This window comes from Tripterygium wilfordii, chromosome 15 (assembly GCF_013401445.1).
Source record: "Tripterygium wilfordii isolate XIE 37 chromosome 15, ASM1340144v1, whole genome shotgun sequence".
NCBI classification, from domain to species: domain Eukaryota; kingdom Viridiplantae; phylum Streptophyta; class Magnoliopsida; order Celastrales; family Celastraceae; genus Tripterygium; species Tripterygium wilfordii.
Window position 1 is genome coordinate 4,604,800 of NC_052246.1, and position 27,670 is coordinate 4,632,469.

At 37.5% G+C, this 27,670-nt stretch overlaps 5 protein-coding genes and 1 pseudogene across 6 annotated transcripts; 3 read left to right on the top strand and 3 right to left on the bottom strand.

Annotated features, from left to right (window-relative positions):
• Window positions 1-474: 474 nt before the first annotated feature.
• Window positions 475-4,731, top strand: LOC120017049 (protein DETOXIFICATION 21-like). The gene is made up of 9 exons (XM_038870106.1): window positions 475-626; window positions 789-1,081; window positions 2,328-2,869; window positions 3,317-3,403; window positions 3,491-3,547; window positions 3,696-3,934; window positions 4,092-4,210; window positions 4,355-4,441; window positions 4,531-4,731. Exons 2-9 carry the CDS (start codon window positions 818-820, stop codon window positions 4,612-4,614), a joined length of 1,479 nt encoding a protein of 492 aa, XP_038726034.1. The 5' UTR covers window positions 475-626; window positions 789-817; the 3' UTR covers window positions 4,615-4,731.
• Window positions 4,732-5,298: 567 nt separating this feature from the next.
• Window positions 5,299-10,806, bottom strand: LOC120016603 (annotated as a pseudogene).
• An 863-nt stretch (window positions 10,807-11,669) lies between these two features.
• LOC119980127 (phosphatidylinositol transfer protein 3-like) lies at window positions 11,670-15,223 on the bottom strand. Its single transcript, XM_038822789.1, has 7 exons — window positions 15,064-15,223; window positions 14,823-14,883; window positions 14,315-14,399; window positions 13,772-13,948; window positions 13,169-13,267; window positions 12,835-13,077; window positions 11,670-12,450 (listed from the first exon to the last, which is right to left on the bottom strand). The coding sequence occupies exons 3-7, from the start codon at window positions 14,381-14,383 to the stop codon at window positions 11,998-12,000; spliced, it is 1,041 nt and encodes a 346-aa protein (XP_038678717.1). The 5' UTR covers window positions 14,384-14,399; window positions 14,823-14,883; window positions 15,064-15,223; the 3' UTR covers window positions 11,670-11,997.
• Window positions 15,224-15,633: 410 nt separating this feature from the next.
• LOC120017326 (NAC domain-containing protein JA2-like) lies at window positions 15,634-16,189 on the bottom strand. Its single transcript, XM_038870502.1, has 2 exons — window positions 15,766-16,189; window positions 15,634-15,722 (listed from the first exon to the last, which is right to left on the bottom strand). The coding sequence occupies exons 1-2, from the start codon at window positions 16,187-16,189 to the stop codon at window positions 15,634-15,636; spliced, it is 513 nt and encodes a 170-aa protein (XP_038726430.1).
• A 1,486-nt stretch (window positions 16,190-17,675) lies between these two features.
• Window positions 17,676-23,784, top strand: LOC120017056 (MLO-like protein 1). 2 transcript variants are annotated; one of them, XM_038870115.1, is made up of 13 exons: window positions 17,676-17,986; window positions 18,529-18,791; window positions 19,151-19,267; window positions 19,365-19,425; window positions 19,634-19,728; window positions 20,493-20,582; window positions 20,687-20,775; window positions 20,904-20,953; window positions 22,159-22,199; window positions 22,607-22,816; window positions 22,902-22,969; window positions 23,107-23,167; window positions 23,256-23,784. In XM_038870115.1, the coding sequence occupies exons 1-13, from the start codon at window positions 17,800-17,802 to the stop codon at window positions 23,484-23,486; spliced, it is 1,563 nt and encodes a 520-aa protein (XP_038726043.1). In that variant the 5' UTR covers window positions 17,676-17,799; the 3' UTR covers window positions 23,487-23,784. The 2 variants fall into 2 exon arrangements, with proteins under 2 accessions (XP_038726043.1, XP_038726044.1); XM_038870116.1 differs by having other exon boundaries at window positions 20,508-20,582.
• Window positions 23,785-24,120: 336 nt separating this feature from the next.
• LOC120015968 (50S ribosomal protein L3, chloroplastic) lies at window positions 24,121-26,761 on the top strand. The gene is made up of 2 exons (XM_038868502.1): window positions 24,121-24,792; window positions 26,311-26,761. The coding sequence occupies exons 1-2, from the start codon at window positions 24,228-24,230 to the stop codon at window positions 26,598-26,600; spliced, it is 855 nt and encodes a 284-aa protein (XP_038724430.1). The 5' UTR covers window positions 24,121-24,227; the 3' UTR covers window positions 26,601-26,761.
• The last annotated feature ends 909 nt before the right edge of the window (window positions 26,762-27,670 follow it).

Sequence of the window (27,670 nt, forward strand, 5' to 3'; positions counted from 1 at the left end):
AACTACCAGCAGCCATGAGAGGGATTTTTGTTTTCTTATTACTTTAACATATGTACACATCAAAGGTCGATTGATTTTGATATACAATGAGTTTATGTCCATATATATATAAAGATAAGGACAAATTCTCAGGTATATGCTCATCTAGAAGGAGAATCAACCGAGATTTTTAAATGTCCCAAATAAGAAAACAATTATCCTCTTAAAATACAGACGACAACAGGTTGATATCCTGGGTATCCTTCCAATTATAGAATACCAAAATTATTTCCATATTTAAGAAATCATAAAAAGAATCATATACCTAAATCAATAATCTAAAACAAGTCTACAACAAATCAAAAATATCAAACAACTATACAACTAGTCACCAACAAAGCAATATGATTAGTCAAAGGACGGAGAGACCAAACATGACACGAAAACAAAACGCTGAAGTCCAATTCTTATAAATTCAAAACGACGGATACATCTATAAATGACCCTAACCACAAGGAGGGTCTGTGACATTTGAGCAAAAAAAATTTGATGGAACAATAGACTGATAAACCATTCACCATTGTGGTTGCTCTGCCTTTGAAAAATTATTTGGGGTCCAAACTTTCTCTTCTTCAAAAGTGTGTTTAGTGAGTAGTTCTCTAACTTTTCACTTGCTGATATTTTATCTAATTCAAATTGTTTTTATAGAACAAAGCATCTGTGAATGTACGTGAAATTATGGAAAACATGATAAAAGATTGTTCTTTTCTTTTCTTTTCTTTTTTATGTGTTAATTTGGTTGTCATTAGGTTGAAGTGGCCTGGGAGGAGTACTTGAAATGGAGGGGGACATGAAAGTGAAGCTTTTGGGAAGAACACAACAAAAGAGCGAAGTCGATGAGGAGGAGGTGCCATTGAAGAAGAGAGTATGGTGTGAGACCAAGAAGATGTGGGCAGTAGCTGGTCCTGCCGTTTTCACTAGGTTCTCTATATTTGGGGTAACTGTAGTTAGTCAAGCATTCGTTGGTCACATTGGCCCTACAGAGCTAGCTGCATATTCACTTGTCTTCACAGTCTTCTTGAGGTTTGCTAATGGCATCCTGGTATGTACTCTAATTTCTTCTTTCAAAATGCTCGGAAAGATGACAACCTTAGGGTTTGTTTGGTTCACGGAATCCAAATTTCTAGAAATAAGAGCTTTCCTTTGGCCAATAATTCCTAAGTTTGGTTGGTGAAATTATTGGAATGTAGATTTCTAAGGAAAGTTGAATTCCTCCTTCCCCTTTCTTCGCTAAAAGAGGAATCCTCGGTAAAGATTGAGAAGACTCACTTGTTTTTAATTAAATATCTATCATGCCCTTTTGAAAAATACTTAATTTTTGAAAATATTCCACAATTATAGTCGACCAATTTATTTTTTATTTTTATAGTTTTTAGTTTGGATATTGAAATTAAAGGGTCACTTTTTAATTTAAATATCAAATAATCGTTTGATATATTATATTAAACTATATATTAGAATAAGGGGATTTCAGTAATCTAAGCATTATTCTATTGTAATTTTTACCCTGGCCATGCACATGGCCAAGAAAACTAATGCCAATAAATTAGCAGTACAATGTGATCCAAACATTGGTAAATATTGGCAAGAATAGCTTTCTTGGCATTCCATCTCCATCTCCAAATCTGCGAACCAAACAATGCCTTAATCTTCTTGTAGTGGTCAAATTGAGTAAAAAATGGGATCTTTTTCTGTGTTTTTTTCCTTCATAAAAATGTCAATAAAATGTTCAAAATATTTAATCTTTAAAGTTCCTGAAAGAAGGGTAAAAAGGTACTTTTCATCCCTCAATTATTGGACGAGTTTCATTTTCGTCCCTAAGTTTTTTTCCTCTCATTTTCGTCCCTCAACTATTGAAAAGTATCATTTTCGTCCTTTAAGTGAGATTGGGGTCGAAAAATGCTTACGTGGCAGCTATATGGCACGTCGGAGAAATCTGATCTGGGGAACAATAGGATGTCACGTTGGATTTTTTCGTCGCCGGATTTATTCGAGGGACAAACAGGGAACTTTCTCATAGTTGGGGGACGAAAATGGAAGAAAAAAAAGCTAAGGGACCAAAATGAAACTTGAACAATAATTGAGGGATGATCAAATGATCAAAAAAGCTAAGCAAGTAAAACAATTTATCTATTGAGTGGATTAAAAGTCTTACTGATCAGGATGACTTGAAAGAAAGTAGCACTGATGGGTCAATGTCAAATGGCTTTGATTTCATACAACTATTTATCTGATTAATAGCCTTTTCAATTTAATGAACATTGTTGTTTGTGGATCTAAATGTGCAGCTGGGGATGGCTAGTGCATTGGAAACTCTATGTGGGCAAGCATACGGTGCAAAACAGTACCACATGCTTGGAATCTATCTTCAAAGATCATGGATAATTTTACTACTGATCACGATCTTCATTCTTCCCATATTTGTCTTTACAACTCCCATTTTAAAGTTCCTTGGCCAGGAAGAGGATATTGCTAAAGTTGCTGGAACAATTTCTCTGTGGTTAATCCCAGTGGTGTTTTCTTTCATTGCATCCTTTACCTGCCAAATGTTCCTGCAAGCACAGAGCAAGAATATGATTATAGCATATTTGGCGGCATTTTCAGTTCTGATCCACATTCTTCTTTCATGGCTTCTCACTGTGAAATTCAAGTTTGGGCTTCCGGGGGCATTGTTATCAACAACTTTGGCTTATTGGATTCCAAATGTGGGTCAGCTATTGTTTATTACTTGTGGAGGATGCCGTGAAACATGGAAAGGTTTCACTTTCCTTGCTTTCAAGGATCTTTACCCAGTTGTCAAGCTTTCTTTGTCCGCTGGTGCAATGCTTTGGTAAGGACTTTCATACGTTACTTCATGTACCATTGTAATTTTTCCATTTCTTGTTAGGATGAAAATGGCAAATTTCAGATGAGTTCTGAAATTTAGGGCCGTAAGGGTGACAAGTTGCTCTCATTATTCCACAACACTGATAAGTATCCATTGTGACAACTAGCTATAAAAGTACAGCCGAAGTTATATTTGCCTAACAAGAGTACTGTTTTGCTCCTTATATGTATTGCCATTACCTGGTTGCATGCATTACTTGCAACGCCTTTTTTTTTTTTTTTTCTCGATGCCTAATTTGCTTGAACGAGATCTTTATGTTGATTAAAGAAATACTTGTGATACCGATGTCTTGCATGTTTCAAATCATTTGAAGAAAATACGAAACATAGCTTTTATTTTCTCTGACATAGTAATCTGACGATTTCTTCTTAATTTATGTTTACTTGACAGCCTTGAGCTTTGGTACAATACAATTCTTGTTCTTCTAACTGGAAACTTGAGCAATGCCAAGGTTGCAATTGATGCTCTTGCTATCTGGTAATTTGTGGCTTACCTTTATGTATTACACATTATTCCTGTTTCAGTCGTTTTTATATTACCTAAAACATTTTCTATTTCCGGCAGCCTCAACATAAATGGATGGGAAATGATGATATCCCTCGGTTTCTTTGCTGCAGCCAGGTATAAATTATAATCACCCTTAAAACAATCAACACATTGTTATCATTGGCTCTTTTTGGTTTCTCAGAACCAAATCATTTTTAATACACGGGGTTGTGGGTGAGATTGTGGTACTGTTGGTAACATTTATTTGTTGGTTAAATTCCAGTGTTCGAGTGTCGAATGAGCTAGGAAGAGGGAGTTCAAAAGCTGCAAAGTTCTCAATCAAAATGGCAGTCCTGACATCATTTTCCATTGGATTCGTGCTGTTTCTTATATTCCTATTTATAAGGGGATATGTAGCTTACATGTTTACTGAAAGCCCTAACGTCGTTAAAGAAGTTGCGAGTTTATCTCCATTATTGGCTATCTCAATACTTCTGAACAGCGTGCAACCTGTACTCTCTGGTAATTCTCCCATTTTGTTGTTTTTTCCTTGTGGCTCATGATGATTGAACTCACGTTTCTATCGATGGCCGCGCATGTATCCCTATCCTTGTGACAAGATATACCAGCTAGACTTGAGGAAGTTTGGCATCTCTAATTGTCGACAATTTTGTGATAGGTGTTGCTATCGGGGCGGGATGGCAGAGCGTTGTGGCATATGTTAACTTAGCCTCTTACTACCTGATTGGGATCCCCGTCGGAGTTGTGCTTGGTTATGTATTCAATCTGCAGGTTAAAGTGAGTATTTCATCATTCATCTACAAACACATTATATTATACGGAGTTGGGTTCGTGGTTTGATTCACAAGTTCAGATCTTTCCCTGAGAAATGTGTTTCTGTAGAAATTTTCTAAGCTCTGATTTGGCCGTTTTCGTTGTTAGGGTGTTTGGATGGGAATGCTAAGCGGAATACTGATTCAGACTATTGTACTCATAGTGATAACTTCCAAAACTGACTGGGATAACCAGGTACCTGGTTTTGCCTTAAACTAGATACAAATTTTTCCATGTTATTAAACTGATTTTCTCATTTGCCCGCCCGGATATGGAAATTGCAGGTTGTGATAGCTCGCAACCGTGTGCAGAAGTGGTTTGTTGCCGCATCTGAGGAGGAACATAATAACAACCAGCAAGATGCTTGACTTCATACTTCATTTTTTTCTTTAGCATAGGGAAAACATCAACTGCCAGAAGCCATGTTGATGGGACTTTTGTTTCTTATTACTTTCACATATGTAGACATGGTGGTCGTGACTAATAATCTATGACTGTTACATAGGTAAGTTTTTTCTCCTCTCACTTACAAAGCTTATGCACGCAGCCGGTCCCAAGTCTGGATAAAGAAGAAAACTTGCGGTAGGGCAGCCGTAGCTTTTTTGAGAAAAATTCAATTCGCTTGGTCGGTCCAAAGCCGCCGGCCTGGACCAGACTTTTTGAGCTAAAATTCAAGGGAACTTCTGTCAGCCCAAGTATTCCTTACAATGTCGGCTAAAAAGGGGTTATATGGAAGCATATACTGTACTTGAACCAGTACTAACAAACTGCAACAAGACCCTTCATGGGGAAATATGAAGACATTCCAGGTTTATGGACAGCTAGAAAACTATGTGATATAGGACTAACCAGAAAGTGAAAGTTAAAGTTTATTACCAAAAATACTCGTTAGTAGAAATCATTTTGTTGAGCTTGAAATGGTTGGATTGGATTTTGTGGATTCCAATATTGTTTGTTTTCAATCAAATGTTTGTTGGTTTGATCCTTTGTTGCTCTGCCTATGGTGGAGGATCAATAGAATAGTATAAAAACAAATTTCATCAAAGCAACACTAATACAACATATAATTTACAATATTCAAGAATTCAAAAAAGTTTCTCCACATTTAAGCCTCAAACTGCTCACTCTCCCCAGGTTGTAATTGAAAAAAAGGCGGAAAAATAATCACACTTCAAGAAAGCAAAACAAAACTCATTCTTGAAGAAATCAATCAATCAATGAAGAAGTAATCTAAAACTACCCCATATGCTAACCACATCAATAAACCAGGGAAAAAAAACTCATCCACATGGAAGAAACGGGGAGAGTAAAACACACTCCTTCGATATTCATCTTCAATCTGAATCACTGGAGCTTGAGCTAGAGCTTGAACTAGAACTTGCCTTTTTAGATTCATCCTTCAAATATCTTCTATCTGGTATACTCAAACTAGAGTTTTCAAAAGTTGCATCAAGTTCATGTTTTTTTTTCACTAGAAGCAAGCACCCTAGTTTCTTGAACAACATATTCTATGTCTGTTGATTCAATCTGCTGGGTATCATCCGGCTCAATTCCTTCTGCCAATCCATCCTTTGAACCCAACGATTTTGGCATTCCTTCTACATTAGCTTCACAGGCCTTCTTAATAGCAGCGTCAATATCTTCCACAGATCTAGCCTCAAACACTGGTAAACCTGAATTGATTTGTCTGTGATGTTCGGATTCAACCACAACAGCCCGATCCTCAACCAAACTGGGATGAATGACTTCTTTAACATCTGTTCCTTCATGCAGTTGCATGAAAGCAAGGTGAATGTCCTCAATTGATCTAACTTCAAGAACTGGAAGCTCTTTGCTGGCATCTCTCAGGTCTGAGTCTTCGAGAAGCAAATCATTTTTGTGACTGCCAAAACTAGTTTCTTCTGGTATTTGCTCATCATGTCTTGGCCCAGCAACTTCATTGACTCTAAAGTCCCCAATGGTGTCCAATTCTGACAAAAATCCTTCATCAATGTCCCTCAGCTCATCTGCCTCCCCAGTGACATTTTGCTCGACAGGAGGCCCATATTTTTCCATTGAATAATGAAGGTCCTCTGAGACATGACTACCATCCTCATATACAATGCTGTCCAGGATCTTGTTTTCCAAATCCACTACACCAGCGAATGGTCGATCACTGGAACTCTCAGATGGGACTAAGGTGGAATTAGAGTTTGAAACTTCATAATCGGGATCATGAAGTTCCTGTACATTTTCATTTTTAATGACATCCACTTCTCTTGGAGAGTCTACTAGGACTTTATATTGTTCCTACAAAATGTGGGAGAAAGCATGATGAGTCTCAGTATATGTACTATTTTAACATTGGTTCTATGACAGCCTAACACTGACAGAAAATGCAACTCAAAGTCAAATAAATCAACCCAGAACAGCTATTTTGATGATACGACAAACAATAAAATCTAGAACCTTTCTGTTTCAAGTTCACATTGCACCATAGAGCTTTATTGTGGTATCCGAATTGGTGGAAAAGGGGAAAACCATGAACTAGTAGACAAAGGAATTAACAATTGTTTCAATCTTCTGACAAATGACAATACATTATATATGGTTCGTTCAACAAGGACACTTTTATTGATTTTCAAAACTGCAGGACGTAGCCAAGAAAAATAAATTATTTAACAACAACAACAAAGCATCATTGACGAATTCATAGATTTACATGTTTAGAAGAACCACCAAAAGAAAATAGAGAAAAGTTTTCATATCCCAAAGAAGATTCAAGAGCTTAAAGTTACCTGGACTACCTGGAGTTGGTCATGAACAACAATCAATGGATCAACCACAGATTTATCTAACCACGAGGGCTGTTTCTCCAACACACCCTCAGAGTGTTCCCCAGGAAGCATATTTAGAGAATTTGAGTCTAACGGAAGTATTTTCACATCTTTATCTTGGTTGACACCAGCGTGGACGCTTGCATCAGAGTTTGATGAAGAAAGAGGTTCTTGAACTGCAGCCACCACATGCACTGATTCCTCCGATGCGGACAAATTTAGCTTATCAGAAGGCATTTGCATGTCACTTGAACCCAAGTCATCCACTTTCTGCCCTACATCGTCATGGCCCCCAACATGGATTTGAAAATTATAACTTGGTGACTGATATTTTTCCAGATGAGGCTGAACATTTTCATCCTCATGCGTCATGGCTTCTTGAATCTCTTCATTGTCCGATGAACTTGATGAGTGGACTTGTTCCCCTTCAGGATGAATGGCTCCTTCATTTGCTACTGCAAGCTCTTCTGTAGATGCTGCCTCAGAAAATGACCCCGAATCAACTGCAACATGGTCAACCCTAGATTCAGGCACCATAGTTTCCTCCCCATTATCGCGATTAGCATTGACTCCTGATGACTCATCCTTTTTAACATCATGCTCATGAACCTCTGGAACTTCTGATGATCTTGATTCATTTGCATCTATTAGATGCACTTGTGAGGAGGTTACAGGCACCCCTTCATGACTATTGATACCTGTCTGAGTTCTCTCAACATGCAATTTAGAGTGTCCATCAGCAGATTCAACCAAAATTGGAGGTGGACCCGTTTCAGATGTATCTGTTTGAAGATCAGAAGATATGGAGGAAAATGTGTGGAATTTCTCGACCGCTGGTGGACTTGAATCATAAACAGGCTCCCTAGGATGATTTTCATCCATCAGCCCACTTATAAATTGAAACTCCGGCTCCTCAAGTGAAAGTTGTGTAGAAATGCCAGATTCCCCAATACGAATGCATGTTTGGTTCAAACCCATTGATCCTTCTTGTCTAACATCAGATATTCTTTCATCTACTTCTGACAATGATGACAGGCTTGAGCTACTGCTGAACTCCTCAAATGGCCCCTGTATTTAAAAGATTTTCACTAGTGTCAACATTCACAGTAATAGCTGGCTTTCCTGTTTCTGGTAAGCTCAAGTCAACTTCATGGTGACTTAACAATTCTCCTATAGAAGTATCTAGCCTTTCTGCTTCAGATAAGCTAGACCCCATCTCATGATGACTTTCCACATCCCCCAATGTAATTTCCTCAATATCATGGAGAACATCTATTCCCTCAATTTGATCAATATCCACTGAATCGACTCCAGATGATTGGCTTCCATGTTCAACCTGGACAGAGGCATGGTCCATGTTGGAGATTGCATTAGTTTCTTGAGAAAAATAGTGTTCATTGTTCTTCTTTCCCTCATCCTCAATGGCTGAAGACACTGATTCAGTATCAGGAAGTGAAGTACTTGTCTTAGATTCACTAACTTCACTTAATTGTCGTTGGAATGAAGGATAGCCCACTCCATCTGTCGCAAATCGTTCTGGTACAAAGTAAGGTCTCCATTTGAAATCTTGCCTCTCTTGTCTGAGACCGCCTAAAAGTGATGGCCCCACACTAAAACTTTCATGCCTTCTGAAAAGTGATTCCCTTGGTTGCATTGATGTGAACTCTTGTTGAAAACTGCCCTCCTTGAGATCAGGCTTTTCCTCGCCTGAGTCATAAGGAAGATCAAAAGGGTTTCGTCTTGGCAACAATATGGATGGAGCAGACCCAGGAACATCGTCATAGGGGTCGTAAGGAATATCAAAGGGGTTGCGCCTTGTTGTCGCAATGGGTGGAATGCTAAGAGGGAGATCATCACTTTCTAAGTCTATGAGATTCTTCTCAGCCATCACCCTCAATTTTTTACGAGCTCTTCTCCTAGCAATGAGGTTCTCCAAACGTTCGTTCCTTTCAAGCTCTGAAGTCCCCAAGTCCATCAGGTTCTTTTGGTCATCCTGAGTCCATTTGATTGCAGATTTACTTCCATCCTCCTTACCTTCCTCTGCTGCTTCTTCCATTTCATCTTCACCGTCTTCTTCTTCTGCCTGATGTTCCATAACTTCTGACTCTTCACTGCTTTCGTCACTTTTATGAGATCTCTCTGAGGCAGCATCTGATCCATCATGAGACAAATGAGCACGAGGTGTAGCTTCCTCATCTAAGAGTGGGTGGAGCTCAGCAAGCAATGGAATGATGTCTTCCATTGAAGCATATGGGGAGGAACTCTCTGCTCCATCAGATCCATAGTCATCATCCTCTTCATCGTCGTAGTTGGCATCCTCTTCATTGTCATCTTTTGTCTGTTTCAATGATGATTCCCACTGATCTTCCATGTGAGCAGCAGAAGACTCTCCGACAAATCTATCATCCTCAATATCAATATTCTCATCTTTCATGTTTGCAATTAAAGAGTAATGATGCTCAAGATCATCCCTGTCAGTCAGCATGCTTTCAACCATCTGTGCTTCAAGTTGACTTCCCCTATTCTTCAGCAAATCACTGAATTCTCCCTCCGCCTCTATAGTTGTGGGCATCTCTAACTGCATTTCCCTCGAACCCTTGTTAATTAGCTGTGTAGAATCAACAGAACCATCATCTTGCTCGACATTATCAAGTCTACTATACAATGGACTAGTTTCTTCATCGGATTTCTCTACTATATCCCCTTTCTCCCCATTAAATCTCTCTACAACAAGACTCTCATCTCTAATAACAACACCGCCCTCTCCTATAACCCTGGCTTTTAGAGATGCAATCTCATGGGAAAATTTCTCTTCTTCTTCTTCTTCTTCAATTTCAGGTATGTTCGATTGCCCAAAACTCAAAAGTACCCCAAGCAAAACAGCAGTGCAAACTAAAACAGGGGAGGCAGAGACCAAAAGGGAAAACAAAAATGGAAATGATCTGTACAGGAATAACAAAAAAGACACCACACCCACGAGAAATGGATGATTGCAAACTGATTTATAACTTCTTCTGATTGAAATGGCCAGAAACCTCCTCATCCGAACCCCAATTTCCATAGCATCAACACCCATTTCCCTCTATTATCACTTGAACAATCACAATCTATTTCAAGAAAAATTCAACATGAACCAGCATAGCCAGATTAGATCCACGAGACCTGATTCCAAAAAAATAGAAATGACAAACAAGACAACAATGAAAAAAATAAAAAGGAGAAATTGAGTACTAATAAGATAAGCAGAAACCCACCTCGAAATTCGATCTATTGAAAAGCAGAGCAGTCAGATTATTATCAACCAAATACCTGAAAGTAATAAAAAAAATTTATGGGATTTGACCAGAATTCAAGGTTCTCCAATGAGAGCAAAACGATCAGAGGAAGTGAATTCAATTAAATGAGAAATCAAAATCAATAATATGATGATCAACTATTTACCTGGAACTCAGAGATGAAGTAAACTAAAGGTTCCGGTTAAAGCATGCAATTTAAATACAAGAGAAAATAAGAGAATAAAGAAAGACAGAGAAGTTACCAGTTTGAAACAGAGATCAAAGGGCGGACAATAACGGTATGAAGCAACCCACAAAGGAAAAGGGGGGTTGGTGCTGATTCTTCTCTTTCTATTATCTTTGTCAACTTTTTTGAGCTCAGCAACAGCTATGGAGTTATGGGTCGGGCATGCAATAGCTGAATATTTGACACAGAAGGAAAGGGGCGGTACAAAAAGCACCGAAAGAGAGGATTGAGAAAGCAACTGCTTCTTTCTTTCTTTTTTTTTTTTTCCCTTTCTTGATGTTTTTTTTCCTATTTTCTCTAATGTATTTCTTTTTTGAATATATTTAAATTTGATCATGCTTTATTATTTAAAATGAAGACATTACTTAAATCACTTATCATATTCATTTTTCAAAAATTAAAAACATTATCTTCCCTCATTGATGCCTTAAATTGTTCTGTTATATTGGCTTTTTAAATTTATCATGAATACCTCTCAACCATTTTATACAAAATTCCATTGGTTTAGAATAATGATAATGATATTTATTAAAATGCTGTTTGAATTGTTCTTGGTGAGATTCATTAGGAAAATTGTGTCCTAAGATGTGGCTTCAATGATGGCTTTGAACAGATTAGCATTTAATTAAGATGGTTACATTTGAACGTTAGACACTTGTCCAAGTATGTGTGTGGGATTATCATTGCTTTTCTTGGATAAAGTTGGGGTCTTGTTTTCTTTCCAAGTTGGGCAGCTGGAATATTGTGAAGGCCACAAACCCTTCTCATGTTGTTTGCTATTATTTTGTTTAATAATTAATCAAATCGGTTTGGTAGGTTCAGATTCACTTTTGCATTAAACTATTTAGGTTTGGATTTGGTCTATTTTGGTTATTTAGCTTCCTTTGAACCTTTTAGGGGATTCAAATCTGATGATTGTTGATCTTGTTGCATCTAGAAATCAAGTTTTGATGCATTGAACTATGAATGTTTTTTCATTTTCCATTTGTAGTAAAAGATTGGACCAAGACTTCCAAAAATGAATTCCCAGAAACACTCTGTAGTTTCAGATAGATGAAGCAGTAGAATACACTACAAATCATGACTTCAAATGAAATAAATAAGCAAATTAATTAATACAACAGGAATACATGTAGTCATCAGTTATGTTATGCAGTATATGCTTTTCTCAACAGCCATGTTTAGGAGCAGAGGAGGTAGAAGATTTGAAAGCAGAGGAGATTGAGCAGTGGATACAGGAAGATCAACAGACTTGAACAAATTCCGCGTTGGCACTGCCAGACTGCAGCCATGAATTTTATTCCATTTATTCAGCAACAGACATAATACATTAATTGCATATACATAAAGATATAACAAGGCCAAGCATTATGGCTCCTCCTTTTGTAATCAACACTATCAGAATTTGCACAATCAAGTCAGTTCACTTGTTTTCGTTTCCCTCGCGACTTCTTCTTCATCATTTCCAACTTCCGTGCAACCAAGTCCCACACCTTGTGTACTCTTATCAACTCTCTCCAAGTTTAAATTATCTAGCTCGTCACTACACGAGTGTCCATCCTCATCAGAAGCATCAGATACATTCTCTAAAGCCATTGACTCTGTGTGCTGTGATGCAGCCTCAATAGAATGTTGATAAATTGGCGAAGGACAACCAGAAGCAGTAAAAGTTATCTTCTTGTCATCCTCCTTCATTCTGTCTGCATAAATTTCATAATTAAATACAGCAGTATTTTTCCCACCAAAAGAGCATTCCAGCTTATCCATGTCAAAAATCTCTTCCATCGGCTTCAGGCTTTGTGGATCATCTGAATAGACAAACTTCACTTTCTTATATGTCTTGGTCTCAAGAAATGGTTTCACCACCTGTGATAGAATAAATAAATAAAGGGTTAGATACTTGTTGTATTGCAACTGGCACTAAGTTGACATGATTTATCTAACTGCTAAGAGATGAATTATCTTGTATTCAATTTTACTTCATTGTAGCACCTCCATAGCGTTCTTAAGGGTTGGACACTTGGACCTCAAATAGTGAATACAACAATAGATTAAGAATCGTTCTTTGACTCTATTGCCTTGCCCATACGCAATGACTACATAATGTTGCAAAATGCATTGCTCGTTATTTATAAAATCAAGTAGACCACGAGAATTTATTATTGCAGCACAACACAACACAATTAAAGGAGATCCAAGAACAATACTCAATATGAAACCTGATATAAAGACTGCATTATTATGACATACCTTCCAAAATGATTCAAATATTTTTGGGGGATTATAGAGGATGGCGAGTCCTAGTCGCTCAGGGTAATGGTCCTGCAAGACATGGGCTGTTTCCCGGGTGACCTTCACAGATATGCTGGACATTGTCCACTGTTGAAAATCTATCAGCCATACCATCTGTTCCTGATCTGGATTTGTATTCATTACGGCATTCTCCATGCAATAAACCAAATACCTGATCTGGCCTTCTGTTGAGGTCGTATTCTGATAAAGAAACAAATCAAAATCTGATAAAGAAGAACAATTAAAACCTGCAAAAGAACAATAAATACATATTCAAAACTAGTATATCTACCTGAAATCCAGGTCTCATGACAAGAACAATTCTTCCATGCTTGTCACGATAATCAGCCCGATAAATTTTTCCAGTCTTAGCTTCTTCAGCAATGTCTTCCTACATGTATGACAAAAGTTTATTTCAGATATCACACACAGAGTCAAGTACTGCAGCTTATATTAGCATTTTTATAATACCAATCCTGTTGAGGAAGTTTAAGAGCGCCATATATTGAGCTGCATCACTCATTCTGTGATAATATTCAGTAAATCACAAAATGATAAAAAGAAATACATGAGGTAATAGTTATAGCAAAAATTAGGTATGACATTGTTTCCCTGTAAAACGATGGTATTGGTAACACATTTATCTACCAAGAAGCCAAAGGAGATGAGAATTGAGAAGTAGATAGCCTCCGAGCACCCTATCTGGGAGTGTTGTACTACCATTCAGACAAAGGAAGGGCATAAGTAGAATCCAATAGCTAAATCATATTGAACACCACCAAAGGATTAGCTTGAATTTGTTATGTTTTCATGTTTTGCAATTGAAGCTGGGAACTACTCAGGAATTACTAATTTCATCATTGCAATCAACTGAAAAGATAAGATACATACATACCCATCGGATCTTCTCAGGCTTGTATTCCAGCGTCCATTTCAAAGTTCCCTTGAGCATTTTGCCAGCCTTCTTTGTATTCCAGTTCCTTGCTCTGAGGTATCTTGATATTGATGCTTCAGAACAAAGAACTGGAAGCTTATCAGCAATAGGACCTATCATCTTTCTAACATCATTGATCTGAAAAGAATTGGAGACAATTATATTAATCCTCTCACAACATTCTTTACTAAAAAAAGATCAATCCTGAAAGGAAAGGAATTAAGGAAGACCAATTGTTCGCCTTTAATACTTCATCATGCCACTGAAATTCAATTCTCAGATGCGAGCTTCTTTCCCCCAAAAATATCTAATGTAAAAGACCATTTATTTTCAAATCCAACCTCATCAAAAGCACTAGCAAGATCAAAACTAAACAGCACCACATCGATGTTTTAGTCAAAAGATCCAAATCACAGGAACCTATCAATGTTAACTTATAGCCGATGATGAAAAAAATTGTAATACTAAAACAAAACACATAGACAATATTTTCTGCAGAATTACCTTTGCCAGTTGCTCTTCACGTGACAAAGATTTCTCCGCAACACTTCCTCGAAAATTCTTTGAAGACATCTTTCCAATTTACAATCTAAAATACATCAAAATTGGGAAATGAATAATTGATCACGAGTCAAATAAATATTACAAGAAAGTATATTTTGGAACCTAAATAAGCTACTTGATTACCCTTTGCTAGTGACCAATGCAATATAACAATGACTTCCTATTTCAATCGTACAAACACAAACCTCATCGAAAATTCGAAAGCCGTAAGAGTGAGAACCACCATTTTGCTATATATCAAGTTCTTACTCAGCGCATACTAACGCCAACATACAATGCAAACTATTACCATACACACGAGACCTGTTCTCAGAAACATTTCAATCACAGAAACTCTCTATGTACATAAAACATCCACATATCTCTTGATAGTTGATATATAAATCTATTGAGGAAAAAATAAATTAGTCCCAATCCTTCCAAACATATATATCCATGAAAATCGTACCTCTCTTCAGCAAGTTAGGCTCATTCAGAAGAAAAAGTCTGACGATTCACAAGATCAGCAACTACGAACAAAAAGATGAACAAACAAACAATAAATCGAAGACAAGAAAACAAAAATCATAAAAATATCGCAGAATAAAAAAAAATCAATCATTTCGCCGATGATACAAAAATTTCTTGAAGTGGTAACTTGCGTTACGCAGTAGAATTTGTTAGAGAAGGAGAAGATCGCATGCACATACTGACGACATAGATTGAAGAAAACCCTAGATATTCAAGTGCAGGGAGGCCGGAAGCACAGGGCAAGTGGCGGGTCGGGTATTGACCGGCGGACGAGCGAACGATTGGCTACCAGTATAAGCATCCCCGCGTGATCCTCTGATGAACTTATCAACTTAACCAACTATTTTTCGTCGTGAAAGGCCCTTGATGGGCCTTTGCTAGTTTTGTGAGGCCCAATGTCTTTGACTGGCCTTTGCTAGTTTTGTGAGGCCCAAGGACTGGAGGAGGCATTATTCTGCTCTTCTTCTTGTTGGAATTTCTAGAAACAGAGCGTTCAATGCAGATTTGGGTGTTGCATCCGACATTCCGACCACACGCAAACAACCTTCTCATCAAGTAGAGAACCTCCATGTCCAACAGCAAGAGAATACCCGTGCATGGTCTAGTTACCGTTCATTCTTCTCCCTTGAAACTCAAGTATCAATCGAATAAACGAAACCCAGAACGGCTTTTCTTTGAACTCGCTTTCCTTTCCTTTCGGATTGCTTTTCAGGTCAGTGAATACTTAGAACAAACCTACTTCCGAACCATCAGGAACCTTGAGCAGGGTCCTGGGGTCTTATCCCGGAGGCAGTGTGCTTGATTACAATCTGGGTGTTGCAAGCAACAATACAAATAACTACACCACCCAAACAACGACCTTCTGAATCAAGAAGACAAACCCTCGTGCATAGTCCAGCGACCATGAACATTCTTCTTCTTGTCCTCCCCTGTAGAGAAGAAATAGTACCGATCAACACCAATAACGTTTCCTTCACTGTCTTTCACATCATTTACTCTCCGGCTAGTCCAAACCCCCGAGCCGGCCCTTCGAATTTTCCTCTCGTTGGGTCTTGGTCTGCCGTTTTCCCCAGAGAGTTTCTTTAAATAGGTGAAGACGAAAAAGCAACATTCTTGTGACTCATCGGTGACTCCAAATAGAGTCCACGGGTTTTCTTTACCGTACAGTTCAACGTCCTTTACGATACGGTCGCCACAGGGGACGGGCATGTAGCTCCGGCGAGGGCAAAGGTATTGCATTAGGAGCTCCTCTGCAGTTGGGTTGAAGCGATACCCAGCCGCCAAATTCTCCAAATCCAAATCCATTAAAAATAAAATCTTCGGTTTTCTGAAACAATTATTCAAAGATCAAGATTTGATTGATTGATCGGAGACGAGAGAGAAAACCAGTGGAGACTCTTCTCAATGCAATCTTCAAACGCGCCAAACAACAATAACTCTCGCTTAGTTCCCCAATATGGAGTGGCAAAAATAGGCCTAGACTCCTTGTGTTTGTTGGGCTTCTACACTAGGCCTACTTAACTTGTTTGGGCTGAAAACATGGACCCATTATGAACTATAATTGGGCTTATGGGTTTATTAGTTTATCTAATCTACAAAGCCCAAAAAAGTTGATGGAAGAGCCTTCTTCATATGGATGAAGTGGAATAAATACTTGATGCCCCCCAAATACCTTAAAATATGAGCATTGCCAGTGATTGGTGGATCTGAAAATTTTGAATTATGAAAAATAGACTAATAAAACAAAAAATATCCATGTGCTCAGCATTCTTAGTGAAAAGACAGTTTTTCTTTTTCTATTAAAATCAATGTGCCTTTTATTTTTCTTTCTATGGTGGTGGAACCCCCTTTCATATGATAACAAACTCCTAAACCATTAATTGGCCCCAATTACTCTCTCCATTGACAACAAGAAATGAGGCATGAATTAATGGCGTGATTTATTACAAGAAGTCTTCTTCTTCTTACAGCTAGCGTCGCGTGAGCGGCCCACAAAATTGAAGAACAAACATTGAATTAACATTGAAATGTACCTGAATAACACTGTCTCGGGGCAGACTTAAGTCAATAATGTATAATTAGTAATGGAAAGCTAATAAATTTCTCTCTCAATTTTTTGATAATAATGATAGTGATTGCTTTTGGTTAATTAAATGAAGATAAATATAAATATTCAAACTCTTGTAAATTTTATTAAGATTGGTGTCAATTCAATGACGAAAAAGAATATTTCATGATAGAAACAATTCAGGCTACCCTTACCAGTCAGGCATGGCTAAATAAAAATCAGTTTTCGAAGAGTCTGGTGACCCTTTAGATTTTTAACTCCCTAATAAATAAATAAAACATAATTGATTTTTGGTATATTTATTTTGCATTTTGCCAAATCAATATCAACGGTTACTTTTGGTTATCCAATAGATAAAGCCGGGAGACAAAATAAAATTAAAAAAATAAAATATATTCTCCTCTTTATCAAGAAAAATAGAGCTTCCCATTTAAAATTTGTCGGTATTTAAAAGGCTAAATAAAATAATTTCAAGCATTGGTTACAAGTAGTCAAAAAGGGGTTATTGCCTTAAAAGAGAAAAATAAAATTCTCAAACGTGATTGGACAACAATTTTCTATTTTTAAAATTAGTCATAAAAAATTAAAATTTTCATTCAAAAATAAATATCTAAACATAAATTAAAGCACAGTAAATAAATAATAAAATTTAAATGATTAGATATTATATTTATATCAGAATTAAGACATAAGCAACAAAAAAAGACAGATTTAATTTTTGTTTGCATGATTTTAACAAGCATCGCAATCTAAACCGAGAGATATCATCTCCTTGATCTCCTGGTAATATTATATTGTTTTGTGTGTGAGAGAGAGTGTGTGTGGGTGAGAGAGAGAGAGAGAGAGAATGAGTGGTGGCAGTGAAGAAGAAGAAACGACGTTAGAGTTCACACCCACATGGGTGGTAGCCCTCGTGTGCACTGTGATTGTGGCCATCTCTCTAGCGGTGGAGCGGATCCTTCACTACGCTGGCAAATACCTCAAGAATAAGAACCAGAAGCCCCTCTATGAAGCCCTTCAAAAAGTTAAAGAAGGTGTCTTTCTCTCTCTGGGAATTCCATAATTACATGGCTAAGTGAGATTGCAATTTGTATTCATGTAAGGTATTGTATGCTTGCGTTTTTGGTGAAAGAGAGATGCAGGGATTGGTAGGTTATGCCCATCTGCATATCTATTTGTGCGAGTGACACTGAGTGACACGAATCTTTTCATTTCTCAAAATTAATTGTATATTGACTTTGAAAGATGATGCCATTCTTTGTTTACTTTTTGTGCATGGTTTCTCTTTAGGTGATCTTGTCGTGAAATGTGAATCATGTCCAGTAAAACAGAAAAGTTGCTCTGTGTATGTGATTTGGATGTGTAGGTATTAATGCAATTTTGTGCGTGTATGTATATGTGAAATGGCAAATATGGGAATGTTGTAGTGGTGATGGATTTGAAGCCAAAATGGTGAAGTCTGTGCGTTTAACTACTGCTTATATTTTTGTATTACCAATTTTTGATGAGTATATGGGTGGATGTGGATGGTGTATTCAAACCTGGGTTTGTGAAATTGAGTGTAATTTGGATGCAGAGTTGATGCTGTTGGGTTTTATATCATTGCTGCTGACGGTATTTCAGAGTGCTATATCCAAATTCTGTATCCCAAGGGATATTGTCAGGCACATGCTTCCCTGCAAACTCCCCAACTCAGAAGCAGAAGGAGAAGCATCCAGTCCACATGCTAATACAACCTCACATTTCCAGAGCTTCTTTTCCACTGCCATTCCTGGGGTGGCCAGGCGCCTCTTATCTGAAGAAGCCTCAGCATCACAGCTGGGTTACTGTGCACGGAAGGTATAAATCCTGTGGTTATAATTTGTCTGATGTTCCTTAGGTTGCAATCTTGTAGTACGGAGTTTGCTATGTTAAGTTGACATTAAGGAAAAGGAACAGAAACTAGGAGTTTCTGATGTTATCTTTTGTGATGTGGTTTTGGACTTCCCATTTTATTGGTAACAATATTTGGCCCTATACCTAAGTTGAATTTTTCATTGTTGTTCAGTGAACTTATGATCTTATTTCTGATTATTTGACACATTTCAATTGAATTTTTTTCTTCATAATTCATAATTTTGTGATTATTTAGGTGTTATAAGTAGATGGATAAATAAAGTAGCTCTTAGTGCTCTGACCATTTACTTTCTTTTCATCAGGGTAAGGTTCCCTTGCTATCAGTTGAAGGGTTACATCATCTTCATATTTTTATCTTTGTCCTAGCCATTGTCCATGTGACTTTCTGTGTTCTCACTGTTTGTTTTGGAGGAGCGAAGGTGAGTGTTTATTAAACAGATTTGGCATGCTCTTTAATTTGTTATGGTTAAGAAACTACTCGAAGTTGTTTTTTTTTTTTTTTCTTTCTTGCTGTAGATACGACAATGGAAGCACTGGGAGGATTCCATTGCAAAAGAAGATTATAATTCAGAGCATGGTAAGCATTATTGTTGATTTGGCATCTTATTCTTCATACATATGTTGACTAGTTTATGCATTCTCCATATGTTTGTATGCCTTGAATTTGAAAGATTAGTCATCCACAGCTAGTTGGTTGAAGTTGTGAGGGATCTGTTTGTTTGAAGTACTCAACTGTTGTTATTTTTATTATCATTTGCTTCTACCCATCCTTTCTGTTGATGCAGTTTTAAAGAAGAAGGTTACCCATGTCCAACAACATGCATTTATAAGAGATCATTTTCTAGGTGTTGGTAAAACTAAAGCTCTGCTAGGTTGGGTGGTGAGTTTCGATCTCATTTTTTATTTAACTTATCTGCCATATTTTGATTGTTTATCAATTAAGAATTTAAGACAGACAGTGCATATTGGGAACAAATTATCTTTTCTCGTAATTTAGTCATACTACCAGTTTCATCTTCCAATTTTCTATGTAGTGAGGTAGAAGTAAATTTGAGACATTATCACTTCATCAAGTGTAGAATCCATGCTTGGTAAATGTTCAAATCAAGATGGAATGGGTATTTGAACTTATGGACTATCTGCTATTGATAAGGATCCTGGGTCACTTTTAACACAGGATTTGTATGTATACTTTTATCACATGGAAACAAAAGATCTTTAATATACATAAATCTGAAAGGCGCAGTGTGGTCCTAAACATCTTGAGATTCCCTATAATCTCAGTTTCTTAGCCTGTCTAAATATATGTTGACATTTTTTGGATGGCTTAATACAAATAGTGCTTTTCATTTTAGCTTCAGCTTTTGGAATTTGTGGTAAACTCACTTGCTACTAGAGGTAGTTCTTATGAAGGCTTGGAATCTAAATTTTGATGCAGTACCCTCTTGTTTCCTTTTCTCTCTAAGCTTTGTTTCTTCTGTTATTTTGTTTTTTTCTTTTTTTTAAAAAAAATTTCTCAACAAAAGGCATACCTAAGATAGGCTCTATTAATCTTAAAGAGCAACTATAAGTTTTCGAAGTGTGCCAGTTAATCTTTTTTGTTTTTATGAGGAGAAAGTAACCATGATTCTGATATTTCTTTAGTTATTTGTTCTTCAGCATGCCCTTTTCAAGCAATTCTATGCATCTGTGACCAAATCAGATTACATCACTTTGAGACTTGGTTTCATAATGGTAAGGTGTCTAATTGAAATTGATGCTTTGTTTGGAATTTCGGTGAGCACAATTTTGTTCACTTTGTGTAGCTAGTCAGTAACATATTTATTATTTCGATGTAGACTCATTGCAGAGGAAATCTGAAGTTTAATTTTCACAAATATATGATGCGCGCCCTTGAAGATGATTTTAGGATTGTTGTTGGTATAAGGCAAGTGAAATGCAAGAATATTTTTGCTATGATACTTTTGGTTTTGGACTCATTTATGATTTACCTTGAACTTCAATGATGATTTGCTTACTGATGCTCCACAACTTCCCTTCTACCTGCTGTTGCAGTTGGTATCTCTGGATATTTGTTGTAATATTTTTGTTGCTGAATGTTAATGGTAAGAAATTCATCAATTATCTCATGTATACTTTCATATATTATTATCCTTAGTGTCTCTTATCTTAATTTTAATTTATTGTTCTCATCAACACATCATAATTTTACACTTCCTGCTCTGCCGCTAGCTTACTTGGATTTTCTGCATCTCAACAATGAGATAAATAAGTTGATTGGAACGAAAAAAGGCATAAGAGAGCTCTTTAAGAAATGGAATCCCTTTTGGGAATGGTTCATGCTAACTGATTAAACACCTTTTAATCTCTAACTTTTGGTTTTCTCATAGTAGAAACTTTCACTTAAGTTAACTTACTTGATATTCAGATTTACCCTAACATGGGTTGTATATGGGGGCTAAATCCTTGGTGCCTTTTTAATCTATGTCCCATCTCTCTTAGAGAAAAGGAAGGAAGAAAAACCTTTTTCAGAAGTCTTGTATCATTTTATGTCACCATCCTGATATGTGGCATGATAAGGGCACGGGTATTAAAGTTTATATATGCTGAATTGGATGTTTGAACATAGTAAATGCAGGTTTAAGAGTGAATGTTATGTCCCTCGATCCTCGTAAATTTTTTTTTTAAGGATCACTCACTGAAGTTTAGGGACGGAACCCGCAGAATGTCTTAGATTCATTAGCCGGAATCAAAGGAGTTTGGGGGCCCTGCAGCAGCAGTAGGTTCAATTAGAGCTTAATTAAATTTTAATAAATTCTAAAAAAATAAGTAGATGCAAAGTATTTAGTGTATAGATCAATATCATGTGTTTTTTAAGGCAGAAAAAACTAAATTCATTGACAAATAAGAATAAGTAAAATAGGTGTTTGATCCTGCGGTAAAAAATGCTTCGTATCTGTATCAATCTTTTGTCATAAAATTCACAATGCTAATCTAAACACTATAAGCATAATATTTATAATTTTTATTCAATTTTTTTAAAAATTTTGATGGTCAAAAATCAAAAGTGGCCTACTGCCGGCCCTGCAGTTGAAAATCTACTGCAGGGCGCCTCAAATCAAAGTGGTATGAGCCTAAGAAGTAGTGGAACAAGGATATATTTGGCCTGCACGGTTTGATCATGTTCATTGATAATATTGGGGAGAATATTATAGACTTATAGTAGAATATTGTTTTTTATCATATTTTCTGCACGCAACATCAAAAGTTCTTTGTTATTTGTTATTATTTATTTTTTGTTTTTGTGCAGGTTGGCATACATATTTCTGGATAGCATTCATCCCCGTTGTTGTGAGTGGACTAAACATGTGTTTCCTCTCTTGTTCTCTGCCTGTTGCATTTATTCTATTTAACTTCCATTTGTACTGGGAAGTTGAAGTTGAAGCTGTACGTGGTTTTGGAATTCTTGAAGCGCGAGTTATTTTAGACCTCAGCTGTTATGATAATTGAAGCTTTTTTTTTTTTTCTTTCATCCTTCTGTTTCCCCTTTCCCTCTGTTAATCTTATGGAATTTGCAGTTGTTAATATTAGGTAAATCTGGCATTCCTTTGCTGTTAAATTAGTTGTTGTTTCCATGTCTTTTCAGCTGCCGCCCATTGACATGTTATTGAGCCTCTTGAAGACGAACTAGTTGCAATAAAATGATATTTTCCTCTATTTTTTTTTGTTTGTTTTGAACTCATAAATCAGTGTTACAGCTCCTCCTTGCGGTGGGAACTAAGCTGGAGCATGTAATCACACAGCTGGCTCACGAGGTTGCTGAGAAACACATAGCCATAGAAGGGGAATTAGTAGTGAAACCGTCAGATGATCACTTTTGGTTCAAGGAGCCCCGGATTGTCCTCTTCTTGATCCATTTCATTCTCTTCCAAAATGCTTTTGAGATAGCATTTTTCTTCTGGATATGGGTGAGTTACTGCACTAGGCCTTCCTATATTGATTGTTTTCATAATTGAGATGGATGTAATTATATTTTTCGATTTAAATCTGCAGGTTCAATATGGTTTTGACTCCTGCATAATGGGACAAGTAGGTTATATAGTCCCAAGGCTTCTTATAGGGTAAAACGCTATGACTTCATCTTCTCGTGCTTAATCAAATCTCGGTGTTTATGATGCTGTCTAGGATGTTGATGTTCCGTTTGTATACAATTGCATCGTAATTCATGGTCTCGTTTTCTTTTTTGATTTGCATGTAGGGTATTCATCCAAGTACTATGTAGTTACAGTACCCTGCCACTTTATGCAATTGTGACACAGGTGAAATCTTCATCAGCTGTTATGTCACATTTTTTTTTTTTCCGCTTTGAAAGCCGTTATCTTACCTGTTCTTTGGCCTGAAATGAAGATGGGGAGTTATTATAAGAAGTCAATATTTGACGAACACGTGCAAGTAGGCCTCGTCGGCTGGGCTCAGAAGGCGAAGAGAAATCAAGCCTTAAAGATGGCCAACGAAGGCTCTACCCAGACAACTACCACCGACAGCTCCTCTGCTGGAATTCAAATGGAGCGAGTAGCACGCAGTGCTGCTACTCCCGGGGAGGTTCATCTCTCCATTCGATCAGATGAGACCAAATAAGAAAGGGTCGGAGTTCTTCATGATTTTGCGGAGCATACTTGTTTGAACCCATACTGCATACAGTTTACGCAGATCTCCTGGGTTATAAAACTGTTGTATCAGAATGACAATGCTAGCACTTGATTCATAGATAGTACATAAGGCTTTCATGTGTAGTTGAAAACTATGACTAGCAGTTAATATGTTCCTTTCCCCTTCTCATATGGCTTATGGATGTTAATGTATGTTCTACATTTAACAGTAAGAACACTTGTATAATTTTTGCTGTATCAGAGTTGCACTTGCAGTATCTTTTGTGGTATTACTGGTTCAAAACCAAGAAAACTTCCTGGTAAATTCGGTTAGTCTAGGTCTGAATTCTTTAAAAGTTATAACTTGCAAGTGATAATTCTCTCTTTCAAATTTTTTCTGCTGAATGGATAAAACATTTTCTTTCAACTGAAAATTGAGAAAAAAAATATTTCGAACAAAAATGAGAAGTATCTCAGCTGCCTAATAAATTACTGTCACAACACATATTGAGATGCTTTTGGGATGGTTAATGAATAATGACGGATACATATATTTATCCGATACTCCTGAGAGCACAGGATTTTAGCCTCTATTTAGTATTTAGGATAACACTTATACAAGGGGGAGCCCCTCTGCTTATCCTCTCCTCCTCTGTTCTTCAATCAGGTCTGAGCGAGCGAGATAGTCCGAAAGAGAGAGGCTTTTGATCGGAGAACACGCGTCTTCTCCATGGCACTAGTTGGGCTTTACAATGCTCCACCTTTGTCTGTACAGCTCTCCAAAACCACGTCCCCCTCCACTGCCGCACTGAAATCCAGTTTCCTCTCCTTCACCAGGAACCCATTTGTTAAATTTTCGAAAAACCCACTTGTCCGCAACAGTGAGAACCAAAGAAGAACCTCCCCAATCGTGGCAATGAGCATGGACGCTGGGATTGGCGTGATGGGGACGAAGTTGGGCATGATGACCTACTTCGAGACCGACGGCACTGTTGTTCCGGTTACCGTAGTTGGATTCAGGGAAGGCAATATTGTAACTCAGATCAAGACGGCGGCCACCGATGGATATGACTCCGTCCAGGTAGGTTACAGGAGGGTTAGGGACCGGAAACTTACGAAGCCTGAAACGGGTCACCTTGAAAAGGCCGGAGTCATACCCATGAGGCACTTGCAAGAGTTCAGGTTGCAGAGCATAGAGGGGTTTGAGTCTGGACAAAAGTTGGTTGTAGATGAGATTTTCAAGGAGGGGGACCTTGTTGATATCTCTGGAATAACCATTGGCAAAGGGTTTCAAGGTATCTGTGTTCCCTTCTTTTGGAGTCCTCTTATTGTTTATTTGTTTGTTTGTGTAATTGTGTTGGATTGTTTACAGTTGGATACAACTTTTGTTTATCTCTGCTAGTAATATGTTGTTGTTGAGTGATGGATTGAGGGTCATTGAAAGGATATTAAATGGTTAAGTGTACATTTTTCTTGAATATGTTTGTCTGGGTGTTTCTTTGTGTTTGCTTGAAGGTTAAGGGATAGGGTAATGTAGTGGTGTTTGTATATCCTAGTCTCAGAGAGAGAATTATGTCTGTATGTTCTGCTTAGTTTGTGTTAGTTCGGAACTATGTCAGACTGAATTCACGAGTAGCATGATCTGGGTTGATTCGCGGCCTTAGCAGCTATGGTATCAAGTCAATGTATGGGTATTTACTTGTAACAAAAGCTATGAATTCTATCATTTGAAATATTTTCCAATCCAAATTCTGGGTCTTTGCCCTAGAATGTATAGTATTTTATAAAATGATTAAGCCTTAAGGCACTGTCTTTGTTAATACTAGGAATTACAAAGGTCTGAACTGAAGACTTCATTCTTTTAACATGTTGATCGATAATATTGACATGGCCAAGGAACACAATTTAAAGAGACTTTACAAATCACCGGCAGTCAACACAATTATGCAGTTAGATGTTGGGTATATAAGACACTGTGACATGATGATTCAGAGACCTTTTTTTTCTATGTTTCACCAAAAGATGCATAACACTAGTTGTTGTTGCTAGGAGATGCATGACTGGTTCAGTAGAATTCAAGATCCATGGATTGCATATCATTTGAACGTGGTTGGTTTCTGCCTTTTACGAATTGGAACAAATTATCGTAGTATCCTCAAGATGTTAGATATTAGTTTTAGTGGCATCTTCACTTCAATGAGGCCTAGACAATATGGTGCTTGAAAAAGAATAGCTATTTCCTGGCTCTCTTTTTTTGGTGGGAACCCACGGGCACTACTCTTCGGGTGTGCACTAGATAAACCATCGGGCCTGCACAATAGCTCACGAACCACGCATGTCATGCAAGTCAGCGAATTCCTGAATTGTTATATCATATTATTGTCTATTCTCTTAGCTGCAGTTATGGAGTGTCAGTGGATTGAAGATAAACCATCTCTTGTCCAACTGCTGGAAAATTAAACACTCTTAACAAAAGAAAGATTTTTTTTCATTGATAAATGAAAGCAATATACTTATATCAAAGGCTTGGATATCATATGCAAATATACAAATATTAGTTCTTTTTAGTTAGGCAATGGCATACACTTGCAGCATTGCATTGGCTTCAGTCAGTGAGTCCTGCTATGCTTACTCTGCCCTAGTTTACTAGTAACTGTGGCATCTTAGTCAGAGTCCCATATCCTACATAGGTAGACACCACTTTCGATTCCTTTCTTTGTGGGCAATATTTGTTAAATTTGAATTGTTGTATCAGTAACCACAATTTCCTCACAGCCCGGAACCTGATTCCTACTTTTCTTAATTCTCCACAGGTGGAATTAAGCGGCACAATTTCAAAAGGGGTCCTATGACCCATGGTTCCAAAAGCCATAGAGCTTTGGGATCTATTGGTGCTGGAACAACACCAGGTCGTGTGTACAAGGGGAAGAAAATGCCTGGAAGAATGGGTGGAACCAAGACAAAGATCCGAAAGCTCAAGATTGTGAAAATTGACAATGAACTCCGCATTGTGATGATTAAAGGTGCTCTTCCTGGTAAACCAGGAAATCTATTGCGCATAGCTCCGGCTAAGATTGTTGGGAAAAACATACCAAAGAATTAGTTGCAAAGTGTTTTACTTTGTCACAGTTTTGAACTTTCAGCGAAACATTTTCCTGTTTTCGAAGATGTGTATGTTCGTGCTTCATGTTGCATACTGTATCATGTTTTGAAAAGATTTCACAATTTAGAATTGCATATTGGTCCACGCATGAGCCACCTGCATACTCTAATGTGTATGTTCTTGATTAATGAGCTCCCTACATAGATTTTTCCAGTTTTATGATCTCATCAACATGTGCACTGCGTATGTTTCCTTCCGTGATCTACAATGGTGTCTTACGAAGAAATATGTCCGGGAAGCCATGATTTGCTGCATATGGAGTTCTGTGATGGACATGTTTTTGCTCCATAAAATCTGAGCAAAAGTCTCTGTTGTTACATAGCCAGTAATTTTTGGAGTTTGAGCAAACTCACAAAACATTATACAGAAACAGAAAGAGGAAAAGTAGAAGCAGTGATCCTAGTCCAAGCTCATCATCGTAACCAGAACTGCTGCTTTGTCGAATTGAAGGACAGAAGGGCATGCTTAGGGAGAGAAAAAGGAAGACAGCAACTGGACAAGCACTAGCAAGTTAGACATAAAAGAATAATATACACTAATTAACTAAGGTATGAAATTCTCCTCCCCAAGCGATCCAGGGACTTCCTTCTTCACTTGCTTCGGACAAAGGCAGGACATAGTCCATTAAAGAGATCAAGGTGGGACCAAGTATAACCAATCCTAATGCACCCACCACTAGCAAGGGCACAAAAGGCGATGGTCCTCTGCTCACCATTGATCCTCTGCACCGTCTTGGTGGCAAGGGAGGAGAAATATAATAGGAGGTGGGTTTACAGATAAGACTTAGAAACTATCATTCTGTTCTTTGGGTTTGTATGGTTAGCTAAACCAAGGCATCTTCTTTAAGATTAACTAATCCTACATAACACATTTGTAGTTTTATATGATAGAGGGGAATTTTAGGACCAAACACAACCAACTTTAATAACTATAATTGAAGCAACGATTATATCAATCTATATGGTTTATCTTTCCATGCAGGATGCAAACATCTACATCACCAACAAAAT

What these genes read in the sequence shown, in the direction of transcription:
- LOC120017049 (XM_038870106.1), top strand. Translation starts at nt 818, where the DNA reads ATGGAGGGGGACATGAAAGTGAAGCTTTTGGGAAGAACACAACAAAAG. An exon ending in GGTTTGCTAATGGCATCCTG is followed by an intron (nt 1,082 to 2,327) that starts GTATGTACTCTA and finishes CTAAATGTGCAG; the next exon opens with CTGGGGATGGCTAGTGCATT. An exon ending in CGTGCAACCTGTACTCTCTG is followed by an intron (nt 3,935 to 4,091) that starts GTAATTCTCCCA and finishes ATTTTGTGATAG; the next exon opens with GTGTTGCTATCGGGGCGGGA.
- LOC119980127 (XM_038822789.1), bottom strand. Translation starts at nt 14,383, where the DNA reads ATGTCTTCAAAGAATTTTCGAGGAAGTGTTGCGGAGAAATCTTTGTCA. An exon ending in AGCCTGAGAAGATCCGATGG is followed by an intron (nt 13,268 to 13,771) that starts GTATGTATGTAT and finishes TCATACATGTAG; the next exon opens with GAAGACATTGCTGAAGAAGC. An exon ending in TCATGAGACCTGGATTTCAG is followed by an intron (nt 13,078 to 13,168) that starts GTAGATATACTA and finishes TTTCTTTATCAG; the next exon opens with AATACGACCTCAACAGAAGG.
- LOC120017326 (XM_038870502.1), bottom strand. Translation starts at nt 16,189, where the DNA reads ATGGATTTGGATTTGGAGAATTTGGCGGCTGGGTATCGCTTCAACCCA. An exon ending in TCGCTGGACTATGCACGAGG is followed by an intron (nt 15,723 to 15,765) that starts GTTTGTCTTCTT and finishes TGGGTGGTGTAG; the next exon opens with TTATTTGTATTGTTGCTTGC.
- LOC120017056 (XM_038870115.1), top strand. Translation starts at nt 17,800, where the DNA reads ATGAGTGGTGGCAGTGAAGAAGAAGAAACGACGTTAGAGTTCACACCC. An exon ending in TGAGACTTGGTTTCATAATG is followed by an intron (nt 20,583 to 20,686) that starts GTAAGGTGTCTA and finishes ATTTCGATGTAG; the next exon opens with ACTCATTGCAGAGGAAATCT. An exon ending in TTTATGCAATTGTGACACAG is followed by an intron (nt 23,168 to 23,255) that starts GTGAAATCTTCA and finishes CCTGAAATGAAG; the next exon opens with ATGGGGAGTTATTATAAGAA.
- LOC120015968 (XM_038868502.1), top strand. Translation starts at nt 24,228, where the DNA reads ATGGCACTAGTTGGGCTTTACAATGCTCCACCTTTGTCTGTACAGCTC. An exon ending in CATTGGCAAAGGGTTTCAAG is followed by an intron (nt 24,793 to 26,310) that starts GTATCTGTGTTC and finishes AATTCTCCACAG; the next exon opens with GTGGAATTAAGCGGCACAAT.